Here is an 18547-nt window from a genome sequence, read left to right on the forward strand (position 1 = left end):
ATGCTTCAAATCCACAGATTTGACTGGTTTTAAACCAATGTGTTTTGAGGAATCCCAGAACTACGTTGAGATCCCACAGTGCCACTGGAGGCACAAAAGGGGGTTGTATATGCAATACTCCCTTGACAAACTTCTGGACTTCAGGAACTGAAGCCAATTCTTTCTGGAAGAAAAATCGACAGGGCCGAAATTTGAACCTTAATGGACCCCAATTTGAGGCCCATAGACACTCCTGTTTGCAGGAAATGCAGGAATCGACCGAGTTGAAATTTCTTCGTGGGGCATTCCTGGCCTCACACCACGCAACATATTTTCGCCACATGTGGTGATAATGTTGTGCGGTCACCTCCTTTCTGGCTTTGACCAGGGTAGGAATGACCTCTTCCTGAATTCCTTTTCCCTTAGGATCCGGCGTTCCACCGCCATGCCGTCAAACGCAGCTGCGGTAAGTCTTGGAACAGACATGGTACTTGCTGAAACAAGTCCCTTCTTAGCGGCAGAGGCCATAAGTCCTCTGTGAGCATCTCTTGAAGTTCCGGGTACCAAGTCCTTCTTGGCCAATCCGGAGCCATGAGTATAGTTCTTACTCATCTACGTCTTATAATTCTCAGTACCTTAGGTATGAAAAGCAGAGGATGGAACACATACACCGACTGGTACACCCACGGTGTTACCAGAACGTCCACAGCTATTGCCTGAGGGTCTCTTAACCTGGCGCAATACCTGTCCCGTTTTTTGTTCAGACGGGACGCCATCATGTCCACCTTTGGTAATTCCCAACGGTTTACAATCATGTGGAAAACTTCCCCATGAAGTTCCCACTCTGCCGGGTGGAGGTCGTGCCTACTGAGGAAGTCTGCTTCCCAGTTTCCATTCCCGGAATGAAACACTGCTGACAGTGCTATCACATGATTTTCCGCCCAGCGAAAAGTCCTTGCAGTTTTTGCCACTGCCCTCCTGCTTCTTGTGCCGCCCTGTCTATTTACGTGGGCGACTGCCGTGATGTTTTATCCCACTGGATCAATACCGGCTGACCTTGAAGCAGAGGTCTTGCTAAGCTTAGAGCATTATAAATTTACCCTTAGCTATATTTATGTGGAGAAAAGTCTCCAGACTTGATCACACTCCCTGGAAATTTTTTCCTTGTGTGACTGCTCCCCAGCCTCTCGGGCTGGCCTCCGTGGTCACCAACATCCAAAACTGAATGCCGAATCTGCGGCCCTCTAGAAGATGAGCACTCTGTAACCACCACAGGAGAGACACCCTTGTCCTTGGATATAGGGTTATCCGCTGATGCATCTGAAGATGCGATCCGGACCATTTGTCCAGCAGATCCCACTGAAAAGTTCTTGCATGAAATCTGCCGACTGGAATTGCTTCGAAGGAAGTCACCATTTTTTTACCATGGCCCTTGTGCAATGATGCACTGATTTTAGGAGGTTCCTGACTAGCTCGGATAACTCCCTGGCTTTCTCTTCCGGGAGAAACACCTTTTTCTGGACTGTGTCCAGAATCATCCCTAAGCACAGGAGACTTGTTGTCGGGATCAGCTGCGATTTTGGAATATTTAGAATCCACCCCTGCTGTTGTAACAGTATCCGAGATAGTGCTACTCCGACCTCCAACTGTTCCCTGGACTTTGCCCTTATCAGGAGATCGTCCAAGTAAGGGATAATTAAGACGCCTTTTCTTCGAAGAAGAACCATCATTTCGGCCATTACCTTGGTAAAGACCCGGGGTGCCGTGGACAATCCAAACGGCAGCGTCTGAAACTGATAGTGACAGTTCTGTACCACGAACCTGAGGTACCCTTAGTGATAAGGGCAAATTTGGGACATGGAGGTAAGCATCCCTGATGTCTCGGGACACCATATAGTCCCTTTCTTCCCGGTTCGTTATCACTGCTCTGAGTGACTCCATCTTGATTTGAACCTTTGTGAGTGTTCAAATTTTTTTAGATTTAGAATAGGTCTCACCTAGCCTTCTGGCTTCAGTACCACAATATAGTGTGGAATAATACCCCTTTTCTTGTTGTAGGAGGGGTAATTTAATTATCACCTGCTGGGAATACAGCTCGTGAATTGTTTCCCATACTGCCTCCTTGTCGGAGGGAGACCTTGGTAAAGCAGACTTCAGGAGCCTGCGCAGGGGAAACGTCTCGACATTCCAATCTGTACCCCTGGGATACTACTTGTAGGATCCAGGGGTCCTGTACGGTCTCAGCGTCATGCTGAGAGCTTGTCAGAAGCGGTGGAACGCTTCTGTTCCTGGGAATGGGCTGCCTGCTGCAGTCTTCTTCCCTTTCCTCTATCCCTGGGCAGATATGACTCTTATAGGGACGAAAGGACTGAAGCTGAAAAGACGGTGTCTTTTTCTGCAGAGATGTGACTTAGGGTAAAAACGGTGGATTTTCCAGCAGTTGCCGTGGCCACCAGGTCCGATGGACCGACCTCAAATAACTCCTCTTCCTTTATACGGCAATACACCTTTGTGCCGTTTGGAATCTGCATCACCTGACCACTGTCGTGTCCATAAACATCTTCTGGCAGATATGGACATCGCACTTACTCTTGATGCCAGAGTGCAAATATCCCTCTGTGCATCTCGCATATATAGAAATGCATCCTTTAAATGCTCTATAGTCAATAAAATACTGTCCCTGTCAAGGGTATCAATATTTTTAGTCAGGGAATCCGACCAAGCCACCCCAGCTCTGCACATCCAGGCTGAGGCGATCGCTGGTCGCAGTATAACACCAGTATGTGTGTATATACTTTTTATGATATTTTCCAGCCTCCTGTCAGCTGGCTCCTTGAGGACGGCCCTATCTATAGACGGTACCGCCACTTGTTCTGATAAGCGTGTGAGCGCCTTATCCACCCTAAGGGGTGTTTCCCAACGCGCCCTAACTTCTGGCGGGAAAGGGTATACCGCCCATATTTTCTATCGGGGGGAACCCACGCATCATCACACACTTCATTTAATTTATCTGATTCAGGAAAAACTACGGTAGTTTTTTCACATCCCACATAATACCCTCTTTTGTGGTACTTGTAGTATCAGAAATATGTAACACCTCCTTCATTGCCCTTAACGTGTGGCCCTAATAAGGAATACGTTTGTTTATTCACCGTCGACACTGGATTCAGTGTCCCTGTCTGTGTCTGTGTCGACCGACTAAAGTAAACGGGCGTTTTAAAACCCCTGACGGTGTTTTTGAGACGTCTGGACCGGTACTAATTGTTTGTCGGCCGTCTCATGTCGTCAACCGACCTTGCCGCGTGTTGACATTATCACGTAATTCCCTAAATAAGCCATCCATTCCGGTGTCGACTCCCTAGAGAGTGACATCACCATTACAGGCAATTGCTCCGCCTCCTCACCAACATCGTCCTCATACATGTCGACACACACGTACCGACACACAGCACACACACAGGGAATGCTCTGATAGAGGACAGGACCTACTAGCCCTTTGGAGAGACAGAGGGAGAGTTTGCCAGCACACACCAAAAACGCTATAATTATATAGGGACAACCTTATATAAGTGTTTTCCCTTATAGCATCTTTTTTATATATTTTTAACGCCAAATTAGTGCCCCCCCTCTCTGTTTTAACCCTGTTTCTGTAGTGCAGTGCAGGGGAGAGCCTGGGAGCCTTCCCTCCAGCCTTTCTGTGAGGGAAAATGGCGCTGTGTGCTGAGGAGATAGGCCCCGCCCCTTTTTCGGCGGCCTCGTCTCCCGCTCTTAACGGATTCTGGCAGGGGTTAAATATCTCCATATAGCCCCCGGAGGCTATATGTGAGGTATTTTTAGCCAAAAATAGGTTTTCATTGCCTCCCAGGGCGCCCCCCTCCCAGCGCCCTGCACCCTCAGTGACTGCCGTGTGAAGTGTGCTGAGAGGAAATGGCGCACAGCTGCAGTGCTGTGCGCTACCTTAAGAAGACTGAGGAGTCTTCATGCCGCCGATTCTGGACCTTCTTCTTGTTTCAGCATCTGCAAGGGGGCCGGCGGCGAGGCTCCGGTGACCATCCAGGCTGTACCTGTGATCGTCCCTCTGGAGCTAATGTCCAGTAGCCAAAGAAGCCAATCCATCCTGCACGCAGGTGAGTTCACTTCTTCTCCCCTAAGTCCCTCGTTGCAGTGATCCTGTTGCCAGCAGGACTCACTGTAAAATAAAAAACCTAAGCTAAACTTTTCTAAGCAGCTCTTTAGGAGAGCCACCTAGATTGCACCCTTCTCGGCCGGGCACAAAAATCTAACTGAGGCTTGGAGGAGGGTCATAGGGGGAGGAGCCAGTGCACACCACCTGATCCTAAAGCTTTACTTTTTGTGCCCTGTCTCCTGCGGAGCCGCTATTCCCCATGGTCCTTTCAGGAACCCCAGCATCCACTAGGACGATAGAGAAAACAGTGCCCAGAAAATAATATGGTCTAGACCAGCAGAGGCTCCATAGCAGGATTTAAGGCATGCCTTGTGTGCAGAGCCTGTTTTGCAGGCTCCTGATTTCAAGAAGCAATTTATATTGCAGACAGATGACTCAGATATAGGGTTGGGGGCAGTCCTTTCCCAAATGGTAGAATGGGAAGAGAAACCCATCCTCTTCCTTAGCCAGAAATTGAAGTCCAGGGAATGCAAGTGCTCAATTGTAGAACAGGAGTGCTTGGCAATCAAGTGGGCAGTAGACTAAAAATATTATTTGTTGTTGCAGGAGCTCTTACTAATTACACATCATGCGACTCGCTGGTTTTTGGCCTTGCAGCCATTCAAATTTGAGGTACAGCATCGTCCGGGGAAACAGCACCTCGATGCTGATGCCCTTTCCAGAAAGTTTATAGGTACTGATCTTCCAGGCAACCCTATGGTGAAGCTAGGGGAGGTGGAGGAAGAGGGGGAAGTAGGTGAACTCTGGAAAATGGTAGCGGGTTGTGTACCGGGACGGATGGCACAGATGTGGCAAGGCAGGGAGCTCGCCTGAAAAGTTCTTAGCCTCACCAGGGTTATTGAAGCTAAGGGGGGATGAAGTGTGGCAGACAGCATAGTTCCACATGGAGTTAATGTAGAACAGCAGGATGTTCTAGGTTTAGCAGAGCAGCAGGACTGAAGTGTCCAGTCCAAGTTTTGCCTCTATCAGTTATCAGCAAAAGCTAGGCTAATTAACAGCACATGTAATCTGCCTTTTTGTATGTGTTCAGCGCACAGAGACTTTGCTCCTGAAGGCAGTTTGTGCCCAGGCAATAGGTGGGAGTGTGAGGTAAAGTTAAGAGCCATTTGGAACATACACTGTTTGGGACTACAACTATTTGGACTGTTATCTGCTGTGTTTAGAACTGCCTGTAAACCTGACCTACAATTCCTGCGTATGAAGCTGTATCCTGTCTGAGGTGGAAATAAAAAAAGTGTGCTGGATTTAACAGTCTGTGTGATTTTTGTCAAATGATTATATTACATATGTGCTGGAATCTCTTCACCGTCTGCAGTTGAAGGTGGGTTTTTTAATTACTGAACTAACCCTCATATACAAGTGCTTCTGTTACTCCTAATAACACAAAATAATGGGATCAGTATGAAATCCCGGTGATTGGTATCGCGGCCGTCAGTAGACAGACAGCGGGATCCTGGCCACCAGTATGGCGGCAGCGGAGCGAGCGATGAAAAGCCCCTTGCGGGCTCGCCACAGGTTATATTCTCCCTCTATGGATGTCGTGGACACCTATAGAGGGAGAAAAGCCTGTAGCGCCGGTAGTTCACTGCTAGTCGGGATTCCGGCATCGGCGTAGTGACCTCGGGGATCTCAACTAGTGGTATTGTAACCACTTCCCAAAATAATTATGCTTTTCAGTGATCGCGCGGAGCAAAAGAATTTGTGGGTCCTGGGGACCACTCACTTGAAAAAATGTGGGTCCTACGCCACTATTTCTGGGTCCCATCACATATTATGGGGGATGAGGGCAGAAAGCAGATGGGACAGTGCTGGGGAACAAGGAGAGGGTTAGCTACATCCTATGGAGGGGGTAAGGGTATAAAGCACTTTGGGGAGTACTGGTGGGAAAGGAAGTGATTGACGAGTGATACGGCCACTGAGGAATGATCGGGTCCTGCATTACGCTCTGTGAGTCAGAATCCTGTGTGCACCTCAGTCAATACCATTCCTTAGTATTGGCTGAGGCACACACAGGACTCTGACTCACAGCGTGTCCTGCTGTACCCGGTCTGTTGTCCTCTAGTCATTGCAGAGGGGTGGCACTCGTTATACCGGCAGTCGGGATCCCGGCGCTCAGCATACCTGCACTGGGATCCCGACTGCCGATATATTCACAAATTATCTTCCTCTTGGGGTGTCCATGACACCCCTGGAGGGAGAATATGCGCGCCACCGTGCCTGTAGCTTGGCGAGCGCAGCGAGCCCGCAAGGGGCTCTTTTGCGCTCACCCTGCTGCCAGCATGCCGGCTGTCGGGAACCCAGCGCCATTATACTGGGCGCCGGGATCCAGACAGCCGGCATTTCGTAGTACACCGATTGAAGAGCTATAAATAATTGATACTAATAATGCAATGCCCAGCATGCCCCCAGTAAAAGGCTTTCTCTATTCTAACATCCAGATTTACCTGAGCTACTATCTACAGTATATAAAAACAAAACAGGTCAGGCTGCAGGGGAGGTATGGTTAGATTTAGGCAGCAGGGATGGGGGTGGTTAGGGTCAGACACTAAGGGGGGAGGTTAGTCTGCGGGAACAGAGTGTTAGGGTTATGGAGCAGGGGGATATACCATCTACTCACCCCTGTCTGTATTTTATATATCAGGATTCTGGCATCGGTGTCATGAACGCCGGGATCCCATGCTCTGGCATTACATATTGATTCCCCATAGGCCAGATACACAACCTGCTCAGGCTCCCAGGTGCAGTAACAATCAGTAAGCCTGGGTCTTGTACCTGCACCGTAGCCATAGAGAGCCACAGGTTGCCTCCTCCTGCTGTACAGGCCAGAGAGGGAGCGAACAGAGCAACATGGGAAAGGGACCTGGGACGGCTGTATGCATGTATGTGCGCCCCGTGGTCACATGAACGGGTGACGGAGCCCCCTTCTGTGACAGCGTCGCCATACCCTGTTACCTGACCCTGCTGTTCGTGCAGTAGTGGGGAGATAGATACGCACCCCCGCAGCGCTACTGAGGACGCAAAGCACACCACAAATACCACTCCCCACCTGCTGTCAGCTATTGCTGGGTCAACCAACAGTCTGGATTGCCACCCTGATATGACTGACACATGATCACGCAGCCTGTATATGGCATGTGCAGATAAACACAGCGCGGTGGTTGTCAATCATCCTTGCCCATGCAGAACCTGCGTGAAGCTCAGAACCAGCCAGTTGCCCATGCTGATACTACTCAGCGCCCAGCCAGAGACACACCAGGGCGCTGAGTAGTATCAGCATCATGCCCATATCAGCATCATGCCCATTGACCGCACTTGCCTGCACGTCTCCCGGGAAGTAAACAACGTGGTACAGCCGCTACCCTCTCCCCCGCGGTGGGCACAGAAGCACGTCATTAAAACTGCTGGGCTCAGCCCCGGCCACCGCCGGCAGCCAGAGCAGCGGGACGGCCTCAGGCGCGCGGAAACATCTCCACACACATGCTCATCACACTGGCCACAGCCCGAAGCAGCAGCTTCACACACACACTGGCCCCGCCCCCTCTTCTCAGTTACAAGAAGACGGATGCATGCTGCCAGCGGTGAGTGACAGGGGGGACGGCCACTGAAGAATAAGCAGGTCCTGCATGACGCGCTGAGTCCTGTGTGCGCTTCATCCAATAGCATTTCAGTATTGGCTGAGGCGCACACAGGACTGACTCACAGCGCGTCCTGCAGGACCCGCTCATTTTTAAAAAGTGAGTCCCTTGTGTGCTGTAGCGCGTAAAAACGCGCTACAGCGCGTATTTTGCGATCACTGCTTTTAAGTGGCTTAATAATTTTACACTCCATACATTAAAGCAGCAATATACCATACCTCCCAACTGTCCCGATTTTCGCGGGACAATCCCGTTTTTTGGGGACTGTCCCGCTGTCCCACCCGCGGGCCGCAGTGTCCCGCGGTGGGGGGGGGGGGGGGGGGGGGGGGGCAGTTGGGAGGCTCTGTCTGTCGCTGCCCTGCTTAGCAGAGCAGCGGTGAATAGATGCTGCGTCTATTCACTGAAGTCAGAGGGAGAGGGGGCATGCCAGCGGCTCACAGAGCGCTGGGCATGCCCCCTCAGTGACGAAAACGGGGGTGTGGCTCGCGATCGCGGGTCCTCCCGCGAAGCCACACCCCTTTCCTTAGACCATGCCCCTTTTTCGGGAGCACGCGCATATGTCCCGCTTTAGTAAGAAGAAATGTTGGGAGGTATGAATATACCAAATCTAAAGCTGGCCATACATTTGGTTTTCGGAGCATGCATGATGTAATATTGGGCATTCTGAATGTCAGCATAAGTACTACATTAAGAACCATTCCATAAACGGACTGCACATTGGCTTAAAAACGGTGTCTAAACTGAATGGCTAAATGTGGTAGCCATGTGAAAGCCGAGCAAGCCCAAAACACATGAACAAAGAAACCAAGTGTCCTGTACATCAATAACAAAAAACAAAACAACTTACCAAATATGAGAAAGCTCTGGAATAGGAAGTTTAGACTTTGTAAAGAATTCCTTTGCAGCAGATCCTAGATAGAAGACAGATTATATATTATACAAAGAAAAAAAAATTCTAACAAACTAATTTGCAACTGGTACAATTTTAAAGAGTATAAGTATGTGCTTCCATGTTCCATAAATCCTTGTTTATGTTTTCACTGGTTAACACCACAGTACTTCTAACTTTATAACTAAAAATACTGCATTTATTTTACTAACACACACACAAAAAGCACTTTAAGATTCAAGTTTTGCATAATAATGCAAATAATCATTGAGCTTTTATTTATGTCGAAAGAGCAGTTTGTCCAGTTTTTAATAACTAATAGGTCTTACACAATAATGCTACAATAAATCTAGCTTTAAATTACCTCAATCATTCCTAGTAGCATAAGAATGCTGACCGGTTACATTGCCATTCTGAATATCTTATATCGGTGGTTGTTTATAAACTGCTAATAAAGTGGCTACTAAGTGTGCATAGGAGGCCTACCACAGGGAAGCCTGGTGAATGGAAGGCCAGAACAACAATTTCCTTGTTGAGATGGAAGCCGGATACCACCTTGGTGAGGTAGCCCTGTTTGGTCCATAGGATGCACTCTTATGATGAAAAATTACAAAAAATAAGATTTTAAACCTACCGGTAAATCTTTTTCTCCTAGTCCGTAGAGGATGCTGGGGACTCCGTAAGGACCATGGGTAATAGATGGGCTCCGCAGGAGACATGGGCCCTATAAAGAACTTTTAGTAAGGGTGTGCACTGGCTCCTCCCTCTATGCCCCTCCTCCAGACCTCAGTTCGAGAACTGTGCCCAGAGGAGATGGACAATATGAGGAAAGGAGTTTGTTAATCTAAGGGCAAGATTCATACCAGCCCACACCAATCAAACCATATAACCTGGAATATACGCAACCAGTTAACAGTATGAACAAAAAACAGTATCAGTCAAAGACCGATTCCAACTGTAACATAACCCTTATGTAAGCAACAACTATATACAAGTCTTGCAGATTTAGTCCGCACTGGGACGGGCGCCCAGCATCCTCTACGGACTAGGAGAAAAATTTACCGGTAGGTTTAAAATCTTATTTTCTCTTACGTCCTAGAGGATGCTGGGGACTCCGTAAGGACCATGGGGTGTATACCAAAGCTCCCAACCGGGCGGGAGAGTACGGATGACTCTGCAGCACCGACTGAGCAAACGCAAGGTCCTCACCAGCCAGGGTATCAAACTTGTAGAATTTTTGCAAAAGTTTTTGAACCCGACCAAGTAGCTGCTTGGCAAAGCTGTAATGCCTAGACGCCTCGGGCAGCCGCCCAAGAAGAGCCCACCTTCCTAGTGGAATGGGCCTTTACCGAATTTGGTAACGGCAATCCAGCCGTAGAATGAACCTGCTGAATCGTGTTACAGATCCAGCGAGCAATAGTCTGCTTAGAAGCAGGAGCGCAAACCTTGTTGGCTGCATACAGGACAAACAGAACCTCTGTTTTCCTAACCCTAGCCGTCCTGGCTACATAAATTTTTAAGGCCCTGACTACATCCAGGGACTTGGAGTCCTCCAAGCCCCCCGTAGCCACAGGCACCACAATAGGTTGGTTCATGTGAAAAGACGAAACCACCTTAGGCAGAAATTGAGGACGAGTCCTCCATTCCGCTCTATCCACCTGGAAAATCAGATAGGGGCTCTTGTGAGACAAAGCCGCCAATTCGGACACCCGCCTTGCAGATGCCAAGGCCAATAACATGACCACCTTCCAAGTGAGAAATTTCAATTCAATTGTTTGAAAAGGCTCAAACCAGTGCGATGTAAGGAACTGTAACACTACGTAAAGGTCCCATGGTGCTACTGGGAGCACAAAAGGAGGCTGGATGTTTAGCCCTCCCTTTACAAAAGTTTGGACTTCTGGCAGAGAAGCCAATTCCTTCTGGAAGAATATAGACAGGGCCGAAATCTGTACCTTAATGGAGCCTAACGTTAGGCCCATATCCATTCTTGTCTGTAGAAAGTGGAGAAAACAGCCCAAGTGGAAACCATCCGCAGGATCATTCTTAGCTTCACACCAAGATACATACTTTCTCTTACTTTCTCTTTTTGATAATGTTTCGCCGTCACTTCCTTCCTAGCCTTTATCAGAGTAGGGATGACTTCTTCTGGAATACCCTTCTCCGCTAGGATTCAGTGTTCAACCGCCATGCCATCAAACGTAACCGCTGTAAGTCTTGGAACACGCAGGCCCCTGCTGCAACAGGTCCTCTCTGAGAGGAAGAGGCCACGGATCTTCTGTGGGCATCCCCTGAAGATCTGAATACCAGGCCCTTCGAGGCCAATCTGGAACAACGAGTATTGTCAGTACTCTTTTCCGTCTAATGATTCCCAATATTTTTGAGATGAGAGGAAGAGGAGGAAGCACATAGACCGAATGAAACACTCATGGTGTCACCAGGGCGTCCACCGCTACTGCCTGAGGGTCCCTTGACCTGGCACAATACCTCCAAAGCTTCTTGTTGAGGCATGATGCCATCATGTCTATTTGAGGAAGCTCCCAATGACTTGTTATCACTGCAAAGACTTCTTGATGAAGTCCCCACTCTCCTGGATGGAGATCGTGTCTGCTGAAAAAGACTGCTTCCCAGTTGTCCACTCCCGGAATGAATATCGCTGACAGAGCGCTTACGTGATTTTCTGCCTACCACAGAATCCTGGTGGCTTCCGCCATTGCCACTCTGCTCCTTGTACCGCCTTGGAGGTTTACATGAGCCACAGCTGTGACGTTGTCTGATTGTATCAGAACCGGTAGGCCGCGAAGAAGATTCTCCGCCTGTCGTAGGCCGTTGTAAACGGCCCTTAATTCCTGTATGTAGATGTGTAGGCAAGCCTCCTGGCTTGACCACAGTCCCTGAAAATTCCTTCCTTGTGCGACTGCTCCCCATCCTCGGAGGCTCGCGTCCGTGATCACCAGGACCCAGTCCTGAATGCCGAACCTGCGACCTTCTAGAAGATGAGCACTCTGCAGCCACCACAGGAGAGACACACTGGCCCTGGGGGACAGGGTTATCTTCTGATGTATTGGAAGGTGAGACCCGGACCACTTGTCCAGAAGGTCCCAGGGGATGGCCTCGTAGGTCGCCACCATTTTCTCCAGTACTCGAGTGTATTGATGGACTGACACTCTTTTTTGTTTTAAAAAGTCTCTGACCCTGTTCTGGAGTTCCTGGGCTTTTTCCATTGGGAGAAAAACCCTCTTCTGTTCTGTGTCCAGAAGCATGCCTAAGAAAGACAACCGAGTTGTTGAAACCAACTGTGACTTTGGTAGATTTAGAATCCAGCCATGTTGCTGCAGTACTCTAAGGGAGAACGACACGCTTTTCTGCAACTGTTTCTTTGATCTCGCTGTTATCAGGAGATCGTCCAAGTACGGGATAATTGTGACTCCTTGCCTGCGCAGGAGTACCATCACTTCCGCCATTACCTTGGTGAAAACCCTTGGGGCCGTGGAAAGCCCAAACGGCAACCTCTGAAATTGGAAATGACAGGCCTGTACAGCGAATCTCAGGTACGCTTGATGAGAAGGATAAATGGGGACATGAAGGTATGTATCCTTTATGTCTAGTGACACCATAAAATCCCCCACTTCCAGGCTGTAGATCACTGCCCTGAGCGATTCCATCTTGAACTTTAACCTTTTTAAGTACAGGTTCAGGGATTTTGAGTTGAGAATGGGTCTGACCGACCCATCCGGTTTCGGTTGCCCCAAATAGGGTTGAATAGTACCCTTTTCCCTGTTGCATTAAGGGAACCCTGATAATCGCTTGCTGTAGACACAGCTTTCGAATTGCAGCCCACACTATCTCCCTCTCTGGGGGAGACGTTGGTAAAGCCGATTTGAAGAATCGGCGGGGAGGCACGTCTTTGAATTCCAGCTTGTAACCTTGGGACACAATTTCCATCACCCAAGGATCCACATATGACTGAACCCAGTCGTGGCTGAAGAGTCGAAGACGTTCCCCCCCACCGGTGCGGACTCCCTCAGTGGAGCCCCAGTGTCCTGCGGTGGATTTAGTAGAAGCCGGGGAGGACTTCTGTTCCTGGGAACTAGCCGTAGCAGGCATTCTTTTTCCCTCTACCCTTACCTCTGGCGAGGAAGGAAGAGCCCCGACCTCTTCCGGACTTGTGCGACCGAGAGGACTGCATCTGATACTGCGGCGTTTTCTTTTGCTGTGGGGGAACATAAGGCAAAAAAGGTAGATTTACCCGCGGTAGCTGTTGAAACCAGGTCCGCGAAACCTTCCCCAATTAAAAGCTCACCCTTGTAAGGCAAAATTTCCATATGCCTCTGAGTCGGCATCACCCGTCCACTGGCGGGTCCACAGCATATATAAGCCTGCGTCTTTGATGTGACCTAAGGTCAATAAACTAGTATCCCTATCTAGGGTATAAATATCAGCTGACAAGGTATCTGTCCAAGCTGCTACCGCGCTACAAACCCAAGCCGATGCTATAACCGGTCTGAGCAAAGCCCCCATATGTGTATAAATTGATTTTAAGGTAGTTTCATGCCTGCGATCCGCAGGACCTTTTAGCGTCGCCGTGTCCGGGGACGGTAGGGCCACCTTTTTGGACAAGCGTGTTAAGGCCTTGTCGACCGTGGGTGATGATTCCCACCGTAACCTGTCCTTTGAGGGGAAAGGATACGCCATAATAATTCTTTTGGGAATCTGCAGTTTTTTGTCTGGAGTTTCCCAAGCTTTTTCAAATAATGCGTTCAGCTCATAAGATGGGGGAAACGCTACCTCAGGTTTCTTTACCCTAAACCTGTGTACCCTCGTGTCAGGGACAGAGGGGTCATCTGTGATATGCAAAACATCTTTTATTGCAATAATCATATAATGAATACTTTTTGCCACCCTTGGGTGTAACCTTGCATCGTCATAGTCGACACTGGAGTCAGAATCCGTGTGGGTATCAGTGTCTACTATTTGGGACAGGGGACGTTTTTGAGACCCTGAAGGGCCCTGTGACACAGTCAAATCCTTGGACTCTGCTTTGTCCAATCTCTTATGTAATAAATTTACATTTAAAATATTCCACATGTCCAACCAATCAGGTGTCGGCGTTGCCAACGGAGACACCACAATCAACTGCTCCACCTCCTCCTTAAGATGAGCCTTCCGCTTCAGACATGCCGACACACACGTACCGACACAACCCCACACACAGGGATATTATATGGAGACAGATCCCCAATAAGGCCCCTTGGAGAGACAGAGAGAGATTATGCCAGCACACACCCAGCGCCACTGACACCGGAAATAGAATTCCCAGATAAAACGGGGCTTATATATATATATAATAAGAATTTACTTACCGATAATTCTATTTCTCGGAGTCCGTAGTGGATGCTGGGGTTCCTGAAAGGACCATGGGGAATAGCGGCTCCGCAGGAGACAGGGCACAAAAGTAAAGCTTTTACAGGTCAGGTGGTGTGTACTGGCTCCTCCCCCTATGACCCTCCTCCAGACTCCAGTTAGATTTTGTGCCCGGCCGAGAAGGGTGCAATTCTAGGTGGCTCTCATAAAGAGCTGCTTAGAGAGTTTAGCTTAGGTTTTTTATTTTACAGTGATTCCTGCTGGCAACAGGATCACTGCAACGAGGGACAGAGGGGAGAAGAAGTGAACTCACCTGCGTGCAGGATGGATTGGCTTCTTGGCTACTGGACATGAAGCTCCAGAGGGACGATCACAGGTACAGCCTGGATGGTCACCGGAGCCACGCCGCCGGCCCCCTCACAGATGCTGAAGCAAGAAGAGGTCCAGAATCGGCGGCTGAAGACTCCTGCAGTCTTCTTAAGGTAGCGCACAGCACTGCAGCTGTGCGCCATTTTCCTCTCAGCACACTTCACACGGCAGTCACTGAGGGTGCAGGGCGCTGGGGGGGGGCGCCCTGGGAGGCAAATGAAAACCTTTAAAAAGGCTAAAAATACCTCACATATAGCCCCAGAGGCTATATGGAGATATTTACCCCTGCCTAAATGTACTAAATAGCGGGAGACGAGCCCGCCGAAAAAGGGGCGGGGCCTATCTCCTCAGCACACGGCGCCATTTTCTGTCACAGCTCCGCTGGTCAGGAAGGCTCCCAGGTCTCTCCCCTGCACTGCACTACAGAAACAGGGTATAACAGAGAGGGGGGGCAGAATAAATGGCAATATATTAATATAAAAGCAGCTATAAGGGAGCACTTAATCATAAGGCTATCCCTGTCATATATAGCGCTTTTTGGTGTGTGCTGGCAGACTCTCCCTCTGTCTCCCCAAAGGGCTAGTGGGTCCTGTCTTCGTATAGAGCATTCCCTGTGTGTCTGCTGTGTGTCGGTACGTGTGTGTCGACATGTATGAGGACGTTATTGGTGTGGAGGCGGAGCAATTGCCAAATATGAGGATGTCACCTCCTAGGGGGTCGACACCAGAATGGATGCCTTTATTTGTGGAATTACGGGATAGCGTCAACTCGCTTAAGCAGTCGTTTGCCGACATGAGGCGGCCGGACACTCAATTAGTGTCTGTCCAGGCGCCTCAAACACCGTCAGGGGCTGTAAAACGTCCCTTGCCTCAGTCGGTCGACACAGACCCAGACACAGGCACTGATTCCGGTGGTGAAGGTGACGAATCAACCGTATTTTCCAGTAGGGCCACACGTTATATGATTTTGGCAATAAAGGAGATGTTACATTTAGCTGATACTACAGGTACCACTAAACAGGGTATTATGTGGGGTGTGAAAAAACTACCAGTAGTTTTTACCGAATCAGAAGAATTAAATGACGTGTGTGATGAAGCGTGGGGTGCCCCGATAAAAAACTGCTAATTTCAAAGAAGTTATTGGCTTTATACCCTTTCCCGCCAGAGGTTAGGGAGCGCTGGGAAACACCTCCTAGGGTGGACAAAGCGCTAACACGCTTATCAAAACAAGTGGCGTTACCCTCTCCTGAGACGGACGCACTTAAAGATCCATCAGATAGGAGGATGGAAAATATCCAAAAAGGTATATACACACATGCAGGTGTTATACTACGACCAGCTATTGCGACTGCCTGGATGTGCAGTGCTGGGGTAGTTTGGTCAGAGTCCCTGATCAAAAATATTGATACCCTGGACAGGGACAATATTTTACTGTCGTTAGAACAAATAAAGAATGCATTTCTTTATATGCGTGATGCACAGAGAGATATCTGCACACTGGCATCACGGGTAAGTGCTATGTCCATTTCGGCCAGAAGAGCTTTATGGACACGACAGTGGACAGGCGATGCGTAGAGGAGTTATTTGAGGTCGGTCTATCGGATTTGGTGGCCACGGCTACGGCCGGGAAATCCACCTTTCTACCTCAAGTCACTCCCCAACAGAAAAAGGCACCGACCTTTCAACCGCAGCCCTTTCGTTCCTTTAAAAATAAGAGAGCAAAGGGCTATTCATATCTGCCACGAGGCAGAGGACGAGGGAAGAGACAGCAACAGGCAGCTCCTTCCCAGGAACAGAAGCCCTCCCCGGCTTCTACAAAAGCCTCAGCATGACGCTGGGGCTTCGCAAGCGGACTCGGGGGCGGTAGGCGGTCGTCTCAAAAATTACAGCGCGCAGTGGGCTCACTCGCAGGTAAATCCCTGGATCCTGCAGATAATATCTCAGGGGTACAGGTTGAAATTAGAGACAGAGCCACCTCGCCGTTTCCTGAAGTCTGCTTTACCAACGTCCCCCTCAGAAAGGGAGACGGTTTTGGAAGCCATTCACAAGCTGTATTCTCAGCAGGTGATAGTCAAGGTACCTCTTCTACAACAAGGGAAGGGGTATTATTCCACTCTATTTGTGGTACCGAAGCCGGATGGCTCGGTAAGGCCTATTCTAAATCTGAAGTCCTTGAACCTATACATAAAGAAGTTCAAGTTCAAGATGGAGTCACTCAGAGCAGTGATAGCGAACCTGGAAGAAGGGGACTTTATGGTATCCTTGGACATCAAGGATGCGTATCTCCACGTTCCAATTACCCCTCACACCAGGGGTACCTCAGGTTCGTTGTACAAAACTGTCACTATCAGTTTCAGACGCTGCCGTTTGGTTTGTCCACGGCACCTCGGGTCTTTACAAAGGTAATGGCCGAGATAATATTTCTTCTTCGAAGAAAAGGCGTATTAATTATCCCATACTTGGACGATCTCCTAATAAGGGCAAGGTCCAGAGAACAGCTAGAGATGGGTTTAGCACTATCTCAAGAGGTGCTAAAGCAGCACGGATGGATTCTGAATATTCCAAAATCCCAATTAATGCCGACAACTCGTCTGCTGTTCCTGGGGATGATTCTGGACACAGTTCAGAAAAAGGTTTTTCTTCCCGAAGAAAAAGCCAAGGAGTTATCTGACCTGGTCAGGAACCTCCTAAAACCAGGAAAGGTGTCTGTACATCAATGCACAAGAGTCCTGGGAAAAAATGGTAGCTTCTTACGAAGCAATCCCTTTCGGCAGATTCCATGCAAAGGGATCTGTTGGACAAATGGTCAGGGTCGCATCTTCAGATGCACCTGCGGATAACCCTGTCGCCGAGGACAAGGGTATCCCTTCTGTGGTGGTTGCAGGAGGCTCATCTATTGGAGGGCCGCAGATTCGGCATACAGGATTGGATCCTGGTATATATATATATATTAAAAAAAAAAAAAATTATGTATGTATATATAAAATCACATTATATACACTCACTGCTGCCAATAAGTGCCCCCCCCCCCCTTTGTTTTGCTCTGTGTCTTCAGCAGGGGAGAGTCCGGGGAGCCAGCTCCATGCTGTGGAGAAAATGGCGCTTTCCGTGCTGAGGGATTAAGCTCCGCCCCCTCACCGGCGGGCTTCGGTCCCGCTCATTTTTACAATACTGGCGGGGGTTATGATATATAGTGCCTCTGTAGCCTATATATGTATGTTTGCCAGCACTAGAGGTTTACTGCTGCCCAGGACGCCCCCCCCCCCCCCCCTGCGCCCTGCACCCATCAGTGCCTTGTGTGTTGTGTGTGGGAGCAATGGCGCGCAGCGTTACCGCTGCGCGCTTACCTCAGTGAAGATCTGAAGTCTTCTGCCGCCTTGCTGTCTTCTTTTCTTCTTATACTCACCCGGCTTCTATCTTCCGGCTCTGCGAGGAGGACAGCGGCGCGGCTCTGGGACAAACGGCGGGGTGAGACCTGCGTTCGACTCCCTCTGGAGCTAATGGTGTCCAGTACCCTAAGAAGCAGGGCCTATCACTTAAGTAGGTCTGCTTCTCTCTCCTCAGTCCCACGATGCAGGGAGCCTGTTGCCAGCAGTGCTCCCTGAAAATAAAAAACCTAACAAAATTCTTTTTCAGAGAAACTCAGGAGAGCTCCCCTTTAATGCACCCTATCTCCTCTGGGTACAAGATCTAACTGAGGTCTGGAGGAGGGGCATAGAGGGAGGAGCCAGTGCACACCCATACTAAAAGTTCTTTATAGTGCCCATGTCTCCTGCGGAGCCCGTCTATACCCCATGGTCCTTACGGAGTCCCCAGCATCCTCTAGGACGTAAGAGAAAATAGAGAGCGGTAGGAAAGTGCTCCTAAGTTTGAGACCCTGCGTGCAGAGGTAACTGCCAGAAGAATAAGAGTCTTCGGGGTCAACTATTTGTTTCAAAAAGGAGACTGATTCCAATGTTTCAAAAGGAGACTGCTGCAAAGCACAAATAACTAATGACAACTCCAAAGGAGCCACTGAAGGGAGGTTGAATCCTGTGTACACCCCCTGAAGGAAGGTAGGCACATCCGACAATTGAGCAATTCTTCTCTGGAACCAGATGGACAGAGTTGAGACTTGTACCTTAAAGAA

At 49.1% G+C, this 18547-nt stretch overlaps 1 protein-coding gene across 6 annotated transcripts in view; it reads right to left on the bottom strand.

Annotated features, from left to right (window-relative positions):
• REPS1 (RALBP1 associated Eps domain containing 1) overlaps window positions 1–18547 on the bottom strand; it is a 403472-nt gene that overhangs the window by 226331 nt on the left and 158594 nt on the right. For all 6 annotated transcript variants that reach the window (XM_063917447.1, XM_063917443.1, XM_063917442.1 and 3 more), the window contains exon 7: window positions 8648–8711. In XM_063917447.1, the coding sequence (XP_063773517.1) occupies window positions 8648–8711 (64 nt within the window). The remainder of the gene's footprint in view (window positions 1–8647; window positions 8712–18547) is intronic.

The sequence above is a fragment of the Pseudophryne corroboree genome, chromosome 4, assembly GCF_028390025.1.
Source record: "Pseudophryne corroboree isolate aPseCor3 chromosome 4, aPseCor3.hap2, whole genome shotgun sequence".
NCBI lineage: Eukaryota > Metazoa > Chordata > Amphibia > Anura > Myobatrachidae > Pseudophryne > Pseudophryne corroboree.